Source organism: Cottoperca gobio, chromosome 19 (assembly GCF_900634415.1).
Source record: "Cottoperca gobio chromosome 19, fCotGob3.1, whole genome shotgun sequence".
Classification (NCBI taxonomy): Eukaryota; Metazoa; Chordata; class Actinopteri; order Perciformes; family Bovichtidae; genus Cottoperca; species Cottoperca gobio.
This window is the reverse complement of record NC_041373.1, coordinates 9,512,458-9,526,806: the sequence shown is the minus strand read 5'-3', so window position 1 is coordinate 9,526,806 and position 14,349 is coordinate 9,512,458. Positions and strand designations below refer to the sequence as shown.

The following is a 14,349-nucleotide window of genomic DNA, read 5'->3' as shown; positions in this document are numbered from 1 at the left end:
TTTTTAGACAGATTCTTCAGTTGATCAATATTACAAACGAAACTGCAGTCAAATTTAAGTTCAATACCAATTTCAAGAGCACCTGCCTCAGTCTCATTATGCATTAGGTAAAGACCACAGACTAAACACTCCATGGTGCGTGCATGTGCTTGCTAGCAGCTACGTACAACGTGCTAAACTCGACAACCCAGCTGTATTTTAACGTTAACTTATAGCTATCTTTACTCGCTAGGCTCCTTACCTGCTTGCTATTAACTTATTTAAAAAGTTGGGCCTCCGAGCTTGAGAGCGTTGTGTTAAGAAGAACATAGACTAACTTATCGGAGTTATCTTAAATGCATCACTTTTGGACAAATTTGTGCAGAGGTGTTCATGAAATCAACCATTTCTGAACTCTGCAAATGATAAAGAATAAACTTCACTTGAATGACCGTACCAAAAAACGTACCTTTTGTATCTATTATTGTTCTGTTGAAATCAGCAACTGAACACAATTGTTTGACGAGGTAATGATGCACGAACACTTTGCTGCGCTGTGATTTAACTTGTCTTTTTTTCTCCTCAGACCATCAGAAGCTTGAGAGAGAGGCTCGTATCTGCCGTCTGCTGAAGCACCCCAACATCGGTGAGTTTCTCTGCACGTGACTTAATGTGTAACGTCTGCACTGTTAAGATTCTTCACTGGAGTGCAGCTATACTGCTGCTGTCATAACATTTTAGTTTAATGCTTTGCTGATATGAACTGTCTGTAACAGTTTCCCAAATATCGTTAATCGGAATTAATATGTTGAGCGGTAAATTCATCCATGAGCTTGGAAAGAGTAGTTTAATAACGTAATATTTACTCAAAAGGGGAAAATCTGGTTAAATGGACATTGACTTACAATTATTGCACTCTCATATTCTGAGTACAATGGGGTTTTTTTTATTTAAAAAAATTATACCGGATTCGACGGGGAAAACAGTCAGAGATCTCTTTACCTGTCAGTCATTAATAATCAGTGTATTAGTAGTAGGGCTGTCAACAAATATTCTAAATTCGTATACATGTTGAAATTGTTTAAGCTTTTGTTAATACTGACGTTCAATTCGATTTGTGAAAAGAAATGCTGACAGGACATCCATCAAAAGTTCAGCTCAAAACGCTGTGTCGGTTAGTTAGGCCGAGGTGTCATGGACATAATGAATAATACAAAAATATTCAAATAGTTCATATTCAGACCTATTTTTTTGCCAATTTTGACAGCCCTAACTAATAGGCATGTACACATACTACAATATCTTGTTCGTAACTACAAAGAAATGGTAGTTTGTTTTATTTCACCATTACTACTTTGCAATGCTATCAAGATGCTAACAGCTAAGGACTGCTAGCTGTGGTTTTAATCTTGTTATTCTTGTTCTAATAAATTGTGCAGCTGTTGTGACAACAGAAACAAAAATATGTCTGATTTTATCACTAGTATCGCCTTTAAACACAAAAAAGTAGACCCAGTCAGAATGAGGTGACGTAAGGTTATCTTCCTGCGGACGACAGATCTCTGCTCTGTCTGCTGAGATGAGATGTTCTGCGTCAGACATGTTGTTGCAAAAAAATGTCCTTTCCTGTCCTCTGCTGTCTTGACTTTCTGGTTGTATTACTCTTGACCATTCTGATTTCACAGCCCGTAACAGTGTGTTAATTGTGGACATTTGTATTGCAGTGACGATTAGAAAATGAAAGGCACTGCTGCTCTAATTGAGATGTCTAGAGGAGAAGGGTGTTAAAGGGCAGAATGGGGAAATATGACAAAATCAATGACACCTTTCCCACTGCACTCCTCCTTATTCCTCTCTTCCTCGTGTCCTAGTTTTCTGCCGGTCCCCCCAGGCACTCATTCGCCCCTCGCCTACTTCTTTCTCTTTTTCTTCTTCTCTCTTTCTCTTTTTCTTTCTCTCTTTTTTTTTTCCTCTCTCTCTTTTTTACTTCTTTTTTCTCTCTTTTTTCCTCCTTTCTTTCTCTTTCTCTTTCTCTTTCTCTCTCTTTTTCTTTTTTTCTCTTTCTCTTTTTTTCCTCTTCTCTCTCTCTCTTTCTCTCTTTTTTCCTCTCTTTCTCTCTCTTTTTCTTTTTTTCTCTCTTTTTTTTTTCTCTTTCTCTTTTTTTCCTCTTCTCTCTTTCTCTCTCTCTCTCTCTTTCTCTTTTCCTCTCTTTCTCTCTCTTTTTCTTTCTTTTTTTCTCTCTTTTTTTTCTCTCTTTCTCTTTTTCTCTTACACATTTTTTTCTCTCTCTCTTTTTTTTCTTTTGCTCCTTTCTCTCTTTCTCTCTCTCTCTTTCTCTCTTTTCCTCCTCTTTCTTTCTCTTTTCCTCCTCTTTCTTTCTCTCTTTTCCTCCACTTGTTTTTGGCATCTTCTGTATTCAAACTTTGGACAAAAGAGGGCACAAAAATGGACAGATGGAGAGACGCGAGCAGGAGGAGTAGGAGACAGATGGAGGGAGAGTGAGAAGAAGGGAGGAGGAAAGAGCAGTCGCTCTTGTTTCTTGCTGCAGGGCCATCCTACTTCATCTTATTATACAACCGATATTCATTTTACATAACGATAACTGTGGCTCGTCGACACTAAACCTAAGCTGTATCTCTGGCCCATCCTCTAACGCCTGGCTCCTGCTGCCTCCATCCTGCTTCGTCATTCTGCTGCTGTTCTGTTATATTGACAGTCGGGCTGGGATGGCTACTGCATAACCGCAGTATCGTGGTTATATGAGCTCATTACTGTAATCGCCACTTTTTTTTCTTTTCTATGCTTGACCAAGCGCTCACTTATCAGCGCTGATTATCAGTAATCAGGAAACATTACTTGCATTTTTTCTTTTCTTTTCTAAACATTACTTTTCTTAGCCTGGTCCCAGACCTCTAGATGCGTCAGAAACAATTAATTGGTTTAGGCAAAATACCTTCAAATGGGGCGTTCGAGGAAAGTAATGGTTAAGAACATTGTATGTAACCACAAGCTCTGATTCGATTCTAGCTGGAAACCTGCTAGGATCAGCATTTTCTTGTAGCCTCAGTTTACTTTACTTAACTAACTATATCGCTGCCTCACTGTCCACCCTCTCTTTTGCTATCAAATAAAGACAAAATAACCCCAAAATGAATATGAATAACTAAATAAATACTGCACTTTGTGGGTACATTTGAAATACTGCAGGGAGGACAGGTAAAAGAAGAAATGGCTATAATAAGCTGGGTGTAATGAAGGTTTGCATGTGACAGCCTGATATTACAGTTTGAAGAACATCAAACATTCAACAACCTTTTTTGAAAGGTTTGAAGTAGGGCTGGGCGATACGGAGAAAATATTATAGGACTGACTATAGGTGCGCTCAGTCTGGAAAATTGAGGAAAAAGACGACACTTGTGCAATATCACGATATCCAAAATCTAACACGATATCTAGTCTCGTATCACGATCTTAGGCAGTTATCCCAGAAAAATCGAAACTTGCCATTTGAAGAGTGTTCAATATCAAGATGCATTTTAAACTACCAGTAATTTGACCTGAGTCTGTGCGGTTTCATTAAATGGCAGTTAATTGCGAAAACACCGCGCTGTCACATCACTGCGGTGAGATTTAAAAGCTCAACACGCCACATAGTTGACATCCATTTCTCCAGCTCTGCCTTTGGTCCATTTCTCTCAGTTTATAGAGGTTTTACCAGACAAAACACTGCAGCAATTCTTCACTACTTTTACCAAACTCCTGTCTTTATATCTCTGTCTCACTGCCCACCCTCTCTCTCTTGCAGTGAGACTCCATGACAGCATTTCAGAGGAAGGCTTTCATTACCTAGTCTTTGACCTGTGAGTATATTCTGAACACACATTTTATGACATTTTAGTGACATTTTATCTATGTGTGTAGCTGCGGTTCATTTGTGTATGCTAACAGACTTCTCTCTCTCTTTCCTCCCTGTCTCTTTCTCTCTGTTTTTTCCTTTCTTGCTTCCCTCCTCCTTTTTCTTCATTGTTTCTTTCCGTCCATCCCCCTCCCAGGGTGACAGGAGGAGAGCTTTTTGAAGACATTGTAGCCCGGGAGTACTACAGTGAGGCTGATGCAAGGTAAGCGCTTCGTATAGAGCTGCTCTGAACATAATGCACACATGCACTCTGCTGCAAACATGCAAGGTAATCTCATTAAATATATGAATCCTCCCTTTTTTATGCGAGTGTGATCACACAGGCACACAGTGGTGGATATAATTGGTTTGCTTGTATTCTTGTCAGCAAAATGAATCGCCCTCGTCAACAAGTGCATCAATATACTGGTCTCTCCACATGCGTCACTCTCCTTCCTCCCTCTACATTGAAGTAGCACTGAAACAATCAACAATCGATACATTCTTTAGATCATTTATCAGGCACAAATGCCCCAAAAAATAGTGGTTCTTGCCTCTTAAATGTGGAGATTTTCCGTTTGATATTATTACATTAATGAAATGTATTAAATTGCATATCCTTTTGGCAAAACAAGCAATTTGACAACGTAACCTTGGCTTCTTTGGAATTGTATTGTGCATTTTACACTATTTTCTCTGAGGCTGCAGCTCATGAAGTCTGTCCTACAATTGTATTAGGGGTCTTTGTCTGTTCATGCACACATGAAGGGGGGGGGGGCTTTGGAAAGGCACCACTGATGCACAAACACACACAAACTAATCCACGTGGACTAAGCTTGTCTTTATCTGGGGCCCGACCTTTGACCTATTAACCTTTCCAGAGACGTGACATGAACGTGATCCTCAAATAGTGTCATCGGGGTGCCTGACACCACAGTGCGTAGGACAGTAATAAGGTGGTCGGGTACTGGCATGCAGGCATATTTTTACCCATCATGAGCCAACGCACTCACCAGGCTAGTGTGAAAACATGTTCACCAGCCAGAATTGAGAAATAATGGTATTCGTGGCAGCTGAATTAACGCCCCCATTATTAAAATTGCTACTGCGATAGAGATTTATTGACCTGTGTGGTGTAAGGCCTCCCACACATGTTTCTTAGTGTTGATTGTTTAAACTACAGTACTTTGAGAAATAATTGTGATTGTATAGTAAATGTTTGTTATGCAACTTAAGTTTAACATCCACTGAAACACTGGAACATCCGCAACCTGCGAATGGTGGCTGACTTCACATTTACGAAGCGGTGACGAGGCATTTTTGCTTGGAAAACAATCAAAACAGTTAATTTTCTGTGAATCAACTAATTGTTTCAGCTCTACATCCTAAAAGGTTTGTCTTTATTTGTGAACACTACGATGTGTGTACTGTATATACACAAGTTGTCTGTAGTTCATTATTCACTAATGGGTCTTTGACAGTATTTATTTGCAGTGTTAAACCTGAATTCATAAAGTTCAAACGTTGAATACTTAAAGCCAAAAAGGTAGCGCACACACAGATCTTCAGGATAAAGTTGACTAATCTCCATTTCGCCAATTTATTCTGGCCACGTCAAGCAAACCTGCGAACGTTTTGGCCTGGTGACCTTCATCAGAGCATTTTGTATTAGGTCAATACATCCTTGGTAAAACTGCCCTTTAAAATCTACCCGATAGCCCAGTGGTTCTGGTGGCTCTTTCCCCACATTTCCTGTCTCTCTTCACGATCAAATAAAGACATAAAATGCCCCAAAAAACATTTCTAGTTTCATGTTATTAATTGTACAGAAGAATGACGTCAGCGTTTTCTTCCCAATGAAGGGCAGTGACTGACACATCTCCCTCTCTGTTTGTTCCCCTTTTTTCTCTCCGTAGTCATTGCATTAGTCAGATCTTGGAGAGTGTCAATCATATCCACCAGCATGATATTGTGCACAGAGACCTCAAGGTGAGTGGCTGCCCGTTGCCGTGACAACCGCACACACACTCACACACCTCTGCTCGTGGCCATGGCAACACACAGATGGCTCTCGGTTGCTCCATCTCCCTCTCTTCTGTATCATTATCTCTCTGCATTTCTGCTGCTATCTTTTATTTCTCCCCTGCGTCCCCGCTCTCATCGACGGTCTTTCCCGTCTATCTGTTCTCAGTTCTGTCAGCATCTCTGTCCGTGACCGTGTGTGTGTGTGTGTGTGTGTGTACGCTTACATGTGTGTTCACATGACGAGCACACGGAGATAGTGAGTCATGATCACGTGGATGGGTTTGACTCTAACCTATGGCAAGGACTCAAACATCACACATGAACACACACTTTGTACTGTTGTGAAGGGTGTCTATTATGAGAGAGGCGGTGAAGGCATAGATGAACCTCGGGAGTTGCCAGGACAACCCATGTGACATCACACCGACCCGTGGAGCGGGGGGGCTTGATTTGTCCCAAATTGCTGATAGGCTCAGATGCAAAGAGTAGAGGTCCTGGTGAGAGACAATAATATGTGTTGAACGTGTAGCTTTTCAAGAAGAGACTGCAACGTGTGGAGAAAAAACTACCTCAAGAGATGTCTTAGATGTGTGTGTGTGTGTGTGTGTGTGTGCGTGTGTGTGCGCACACTGTTGGAGAATAACGCTATTACCTCGAGCGCTGCCTGTCTGATTTGTTGGCCTTTTATGTGAGTGTGCTTTAACTGCGGCCATTTATGTCCTACTGCCCAAACAACGGCCATTTAGAACGCTGCCACACACGCTGCCTCTCGCTAAGTACACTTTCCATTTAGCATGCAGTCTGCAGCGCTGCCTAAATGACTCCCCGAGTGGTTTCCATGGCTACGAACCCATGTCCATATAAGGCATTGTTGAGATTCACAGCCACTCATCCTCTCTCCACATCCTCCGTCTCATCGCTTTCTCACACCTTTTTTTTTTTTACCCCACCCCCACACTGTGTTGAATACATCAAATATAAATATTTCTAAGAAAGAGCTTCACTAAAGAGTGCCTGTCACTATCTGTCTCTCACTGTCTTGATCTCTTGTCATACATTCTGCTTCACCGTGTGTGTGTGTGTGTGTGTGTGTGTGTGTGTCTCAGCCTGAGAACCTGTTGTTGGCCAGTAAGATGAAGGGAGCTGCAGTGAAGCTGGCAGACTTTGGCCTTGCTATTGAAGTGCAAGGAGACCAGCAGGCTTGGTTTGGTAAGAAAACATAAACAGTGACACACACATATCAAATGTGCTGGACATAGGGCTGCACGATTTAGGAAAATATGCGATTACTTTGCTAAATATCATGATAAAGATATTATTTATGATAAAGATAGTCAAGTTCTGCCTGTCTTCTGCTTTTCAGTGTACTGCTAAAATATTATTGTAAGAGTGATAGTCGCTACCCTTTTTCAATATCGCAGATGTCACGATGTGTTTATCGTGCTAGTTGATCGCCATGACGATAAAAAACAAAAACAATATCTTGTGCAGCCCTAGCTGGACCATTACCCGATTATGTCTTTGTATTTAGCACTCAATAGTTTTTACATATTTAGCGTACATACCAACTCATACAGTAGGTCTGTTTAGATGCAACACTCGCTTACTTGGAAGCCAAAGCATATTTGTGCGAGCGTTGCTTAAGTGGCTCACAGACACGGTCCAGCTCATGCTTGGGCCATTGTGTCTTGGCTAACAGCCTAGTTGCCAGCATTTGGCTGACTCTCCTGTGGGGCCAAGATGATTAACAGGCATTTGCTCGTGACTCTACACTGTCATAACATGGTCTTGCGTTGGAGTCTCACAGGTCACGATCATCTGAACCATTCAAATAGCTGCACAAAAATAGCCTTCATCAGAATTTTGATAAAAGTTAATTGTGTCTTCTGGTTTGTCTGGCGGGCAGGGTTTGCGGGCACCCCTGGCTATCTCTCCCCTGAAGTGCTGAGGAAGGACCCCTACGGCAAGCCTGTGGACATATGGGCTTGCGGTGAGTACTCACTTTTGGGCAAATAAACCTGTTGCAATCAGCAACTTTTGAAAACCTCCAACCAATGGCAGAGAACATAAGACTATTGCCTTAGGACAAGGTCTTTCTCAGAAAGAAAGGAGTTGCATTTTCTTTTATTTAATTCACTATACAATTAATGTTACTTTTTGCTGGATGCATTTTAATGTGAAGCACAATGAGTTTACTTGTAATGAAATGTGAAGTGTAATTCAAATGGACTTTCTTAATTAGAATGAAAAATAATTCAAGTCTTGTAACGTGATCTCGTTCTTAATGTCTTTTCCTCACTCTGTATTCCTTCAGGTGTTATTCTATATATCTTGTTAGTGGGATATCCTCCATTCTGGGATGAAGATCAACACAAACTTTATCAGCAGATTAAAGCTGGAGCATACGATGTAAGTGTGTGTGTGTGTGTGTGTTGGGTGTGTACTCTTGTGAAGGGTGCAGTGCAGGGGAGTGCTAAGCAGTCTTTGAATGTTTAATAGTGTCCAATTGAGAGCAGGTCCAAAGCTATTGATCCTATCAGGGTCTCCCTGACGCATTGCAGAGACAGAGAGACGGTGTGATCGGATACAGTGTCTCTCACACTGAGAGGGACAGAGAGACGGTGTGAGAGAGACCGTATAAGAGAGGCAGAGACACTGAGAGAGAGAGACAGAAAGGAGGATACCCCCTCTCTGTGGATAATAAAGTCACATTGCCGTTTCCATAGAGACTGGGGAAGTCTCAGGCAGCCTGTGTGTTGGGAATTTACTGTTATTCAAATGTTTTTTTTTAAAGAACTGCACCTAAAAGCACGATGTGTGTTAAAAAGAACATTTGCAGATTCATAAATCAACTGAAGACTTGGTGCCCAGATGGTGTGGATTAGCCAGAAACATGCAGACTCCTTACAATCCTTCAGGAAATCTGTATTGTTTCCAATTCGCTTTCCTTCCTTCCTTCCTTTCCAACTGTCGCACCCACTTTCTCAATTTGTCCCAGTTCCCATCCCCAGAGTGGGACACAGTGACTCCAGAGGCAAAGAACCTGATCAACCAGATGTTGACCATTAACCCAGCCAAGAGAATCACTGCCGAACAGGCCCTCAAACACCCCTGGGTCTGCGTAAGTATTCACATGATTCACATGTAATTGCACAGGATTATACAAATAGGTGTGCATAAGTAGATCTGGAACTTGTATTATAACCTTCAAATAGCTCTAATTCTGTGCAAACAGATTCACACAAATACGGAGTTTGTTATGAGTTTAATTCTTTGTTTGTGTCCTCCTGCAGCACCGTTCTACAGTGGCATCCATGATGCACAGACAGGAAACTGTCGAGTGTCTCCGCAAGTTCAACGCTCGTCGAAAACTTAAGGTACTCATCTTAAACTTTGATTTGCCACCTTTCGGTTGTTAGATCTCCTTGATTATGCGCTGCCACGTCTTTCGCTCTTGTACAAAGTACGTATAGAAATTAGACTCCCTACTTATTGGGCTTTCTTTTTGGTACCCTAGCATTGAGTATCAAACAATGTCAAGTACTAAAAGCTGACATTACATTTATTTGATCTGTTAGTTCCTGATTTTTAAATTCATTTGCACCAATGTTGGACTATTTTATTCAAGTAAAGATTTACAGATTTCTACATTTTTGTCGAAAATAAATTGATACTACTCCAAAGAAAATGTTTGCTTTGACATGGGTACAGAAACGTGTGTATCGTTAGCGATATTGAAACATTCAAACGATGGCAGCTCCAGTTGCTGTAGTTTGCATTCACAGCCGAGCATGCAAACTAATGAATCAAGTAGCAGCTGTTCTTTTTTTGTCACATCAGTTCAATCCATTTGCATAGAAGAATATGTAATGGGACTTGGAGATGTGAAGTCTTGCAGTTACCAGAGTATCTCACCAATAACACAATGTATGAAATGACAGAACAAACGAAGACTCAGCCTTGACTGGATTTAGCTGTTGAAAAGAACTGCCCTTTGATGAAGGCACCGCTGTTAAAAAAGCATAAAGATAAAAATATTACTCTGCCATTTAGAGATGAAAATGGAGCGGTGAAGGAAAAACTGAAATCCTGTTAAATAAAATAAAATAAACCCTCCTTGCACTCATTATACCTCCCTCACTTCTCTCTCCTCCTTCCTTTCCTCCTCCAGGGAGCCATTCTCACCACCATGCTGGTGTCCAGAAACTTCTCAGGTGGGTGTGCCCTTCGCCCTCCGCCTCCGCACATGCAGAGGGAGAGGCGGAAGGAGAGTGGATAGAGTCCTCTGCACCTCTTTTAACCCCCTCAACACACACACACACACACTCACCCACTCATCCTCAAAATAACAATATGTTGTTGTGTTTGCACACTTGCTTACAACATTAAAACTGATTTTTGAAACATGTAATTACTTTGAGTACTGGTAGAAACAATGTATTGATAATGATTATAATAATAATAATAGCATTTTATCCTGACTTATGTGAGCCGACTAATATGTGATATTCTTTCATGTACAAGATTATAATTGTGCCAGTTATGTTCATGCTAATGTATCTCTCCCTGTGTGATTGTGTGTACATGTACGTGTATGTGTGTGTCCTTCTTTTCTGCTGCCCGTGGAGCGTTTGCATGTTTGAGAAAGAGAAGCCTAGTCTTATATAAGATTTATATGTTGGGGGCAAGGTGACTGCTAAGATTCTGTGTTTTTACTTGAGTCTGCTGAGAGTGATTTGTTTTTCCTTGAATCTTTGTTCTCAGCCTCTAGGTAATTGGCCAGTCGATGGCTAATGATTTCAACCCTGGGCCTAGGAAACCACAGGGGTGCACGTCTTTGCTTTAGCCCATTTCTATCAAACCTTGTGATGTGTCTGGGCTGCAGCCAGCACGCCCTGTAGCTTTCTAGGCCCACGATTGAACAGCGTGAGATAGATCTGCTTAACTTGTGTAGCCCACCCAACTGTAGCATTTCTGTCCAATAGTGGGCCGGCAGCATACCAACTCTGCTGCTGCCGCCTCCTCCACGGCCTCACTGGCTCAGGAAGGTACGTCCCAGAGACACGCCCATCCACTTCCTCTCCACACACAGCTTACTTCTTTGGTTCATAGTACAGGGTGGGACCCCGTTTCCACCCCCAAACTCCCGCATGCAGCCTTTGCAAGCATCTTCATCGACATTCTCACACACGTGCATGCATACTCGCACACATTTCGTCAATTTTTAGAGTCTTTTATAGATGTGTGTTATCTTTGCTGTAATGCAAAAATATCACATTTTATCCACATGTACATCAGCGTCACTTAATGGTAATCGATTCAGTTCTCCCTTTTTACATTTACACCTCATCACCACTCAGCTTTGACCTTTTTAAACCCCATTTCATCGCCCAAATTAGTTACGTCGTCACATCTAGCAAGCTCCATCCTGACTTCCAGCTGCCCCTGTGCTCTCCCCCAGCCGGGTGCTGTAAGGATGGGCACAGGGCGGGCAGGGGATGAGGAGGGGCATGTATTTCTGGGGCAGGGAACTGACACTGCAGGGGGCCGGCAAGAGCTGGGTTGGCGTGCTGCCATCGTCGCACCTGGGTCTGGTGGGGAGGGGAAAAGGCGGATGTTGAGAAGCTGGGAGAGAGAGATTTAGACTGAGACGGAGGATGGGAGTGCTGCCGTTGCTTCTGCTGCTACCGGAGCCAACTGTTGAAACCATCACCATTGTGCAGCCTTTCTGATGAATCCCTCGAGATGAAAGGCATCCCATGTCTCTTCTCCCCCTCCTGAGGTCTGTTTCAGTACTTTCAAAAACAACTCTGTGCCTCCCCGAAGGAATGCCACAAGCCAACGTTTGTCCAATGCCCAGTGACATATTGACGTCATTCTTCGTGAACGGAGGGAAGGATTGCTTTGGTTTTGAAAGTACTAAAATCAGGCTCAGCTCTCATCCTGCTGGGTGGGGACGGGTGGTAAAGGTCGGCGATTCCGATGGTGGCTCCATGGATGAATACTTTAAAACAGTGTGGAGCAGACTGGATTTCCTGTCACCTTTATTCAGACGGGAAAATCTTCTTTGCTCTACAGTGTACTTAAATTTCTCTATAGGCAACTAGGATCTGTGTGTAGGTAGGATAAAGGTAACATTTAAAAAAGGGAGATGTCAGTGGAGAAACCTTCTGTTACTCCTGGTATGTGTGACTGCTGTGCTGAGATTCGGGGTGCTTGTGGTGGTTTGATTGTCAGCTAGAGCCCTCCGAATGCGGGCTTCCTCACTGAGACTGGACCAAGTTTTGTAAGTTTTCATGAATCTCATGTGTGACATCATCACTCCAGATTGAACTCCTCAACTCTTCTCCTTTTTAATCTTTAAATGTATATAAACTATAACTGCTTCCTTGCGCATCTCTGTAGATTATGGCTGAAGCAAGGCTTGCCTCATGATGTTCTCTCTTTAATGACATTATAGCAAAATGTGACATAATTCTGCTTTTTGAAGTATTTCTGTATGTTTCTAGAAAGGCGTTTGCATTGCAGCCTTTTGCATGTGGGTGTGCTTTTGTGGTTATATCCTTTAAAATGTTCCCGGGAGATCCAACTTCAGATGCTCTCTAATCCGTCCTTCCATGTTCATAATCAAGCTGGTATGCTGCTCGAGTGGAGCATCCCTCCTACTGTGGGTCGTCTTGACTTTACCCTTCCCATCCTGTCATGTGAAATTGGTGATTGTTTTCTCAAGGATGGAAGGACAGATTTAGAGAGCACATGAACGTTGTGCTCCCATGCTGTCACAATTGGCACCCCAACGGCTGTTTAGTCAAATATTTAGCCGAATTAAGAGCAGATGTTTGTGCTCTGAACAGCTCTCCTTTCCCTGGTTAAGGAATAAAAACTTATTTTTTATATATTTTTTTTTCTTTGGTTGCTGCATGGCCAGGTCAAGATATAAACTGCATATCGACGAAATAACGGAGATTAAGGAGCATGAGTTGTCACATGATGATGTTTGCTGCTCTAAATGCTGTGCCCCTTATCTCCACTCATGTATTGAAATACTAAGCCCTCTTTTTTTTTAACCCTCCCCTCTCCCCCTCTTTCCTCTCCCACTTCTTAATGGAAGGTAAGAAACGCAAGATTTTATGGAACCTGTGTTTCAGTAGAGAATTAGAGTAAAGGAAGCGGCCGACAGTTGAGAGCTTTAGACTGAGAGGGAAAGTGACTGGGGCCCTTAAAGGAAATCAATGATTTACATTAACCTAGCTCATCGCCGTCAGTCCTGGCAGCAGAGTGACCATCACTCTCTTTAATTCTGCTGGGGTCTTACAGACAGGAAATGGATTTAGGAAGTTTACTTTGCTCTCAGGTTTCTCTTTTTTTTTCCAGATGGCAATGAATGGATTATGATGCAAATGGGTTTTGCAGAGTGTAGCAACAGCCGGGGGGGGGGGGGAAGAGAGAAATACCCAAGAAATCCATAAGAAATCCATTAAATGCATGTTATTCTTTGGCAACATGTAGACTTACTTTGCCGTAAAAGCTCAGTGGTTTCATAGATATGACCAATCGTAGATCCAGGTTTTTCCTCAAGTTGCACATTTCTATAAAAGCTGTAACAGAGCTGTGGGGATTGGCACGGACGCTGTTGTCAACAGTTGAACATGTACTTGTTTCTCTCCCATTCTGTCCTCATTTTATTGTATTTTTTTACAGCATGCAAAAGTTTGCTCAACAAGAAGTCAGATTCTGCTAAGGTAAGGTTGTCTCGCCAGCTCTCTGCCCTCTTTTGTTCCACTACACTGTGTCCTGTCTCCCCTCTATTAACTGACCCCCTTTTTTGCCTTCTGTTCTTTTCCTGTACCCACTCACCGCTCACTTTCTCCTCGTATTATGTTGAGGAATATTTTCTTCATACAGTAATAATTGTTTTTCCAGAGTTATTTTTTTCTTTTCTTTTTTGGCTCAAATTCCCCGTTCATTTCCATAGGGCATACGTCTTCAGCAGGGGGAGCGGAGGTACTGCAGGGGGTCGCAAAATAGTTTGTTGATAAAGCAAAAAAAAAGAATACTTTTCTTTGCACAGCACCCCCCCTTTGCACAGCACCCCCCCTTGTACAGTACTTCGACAGCACCCCCCCTCACACAGAACTCCGACAGCAACACCCCCCCCCCCCCCCCCACCCCACCCCCGGTTGAATACCATCCAAAATATAGGGGGTCCCTGCTCCATGCTACACCTGTTTAAGGGTCCTTGGCCTGAAAAACGTTGAAGACCCCTGCTATAGGGGATTATTCTCCATATTTGAGATATTTTTTGTTTCAGTCACATTTTTGTGTCTAATTATCAGTCAGTTTCTTTCTATGTTGGTTTTATTCCTTCACCTTTTTAGTCTGTGTCAGTCAGAGGTTTGCTGCTCTCTTTTCCGAGCAGTCTCCATCATTCTCTGCCGCTATTAAGCGTC

General features: G+C 42.3%; 1 protein-coding gene across 9 annotated transcripts in view; it reads left to right on the top strand.

Annotated features, from left to right (window-relative positions):
• Positions 1–14,349, top strand: part of camk2g1 (calcium/calmodulin-dependent protein kinase (CaM kinase) II gamma 1) — a 36,398-nt gene that overhangs the window by 10,348 nt on the left and 11,701 nt on the right. For 5 of the 9 annotated variants that reach the window (XM_029456108.1, XM_029456106.1, XM_029456113.1 and 2 more), the window contains exons 3-14: positions 566–625; positions 3,785–3,839; positions 4,032–4,097; positions 5,791–5,863; positions 7,006–7,108; positions 7,806–7,889; positions 8,214–8,308; positions 8,898–9,020; positions 9,193–9,276; positions 10,071–10,113; positions 10,885–10,947; positions 13,601–13,641. In XM_029456108.1, the coding sequence (XP_029311968.1) occupies positions 566–625; positions 3,785–3,839; positions 4,032–4,097; positions 5,791–5,863; positions 7,006–7,108; positions 7,806–7,889; positions 8,214–8,308; positions 8,898–9,020; positions 9,193–9,276; positions 10,071–10,113; positions 10,885–10,947; positions 13,601–13,641 (890 nt within the window). The remainder of the gene's footprint in view (positions 1–565; positions 626–3,784; positions 3,840–4,031; positions 4,098–5,790; positions 5,864–7,005; positions 7,109–7,805; positions 7,890–8,213; positions 8,309–8,897; positions 9,021–9,192; positions 9,277–10,070; positions 10,114–10,884; positions 10,948–13,600; positions 13,642–14,349) is intronic. The other 4 variants (XM_029456110.1, XM_029456107.1, XM_029456114.1 and 1 more) reach the window with 1 other exon arrangement.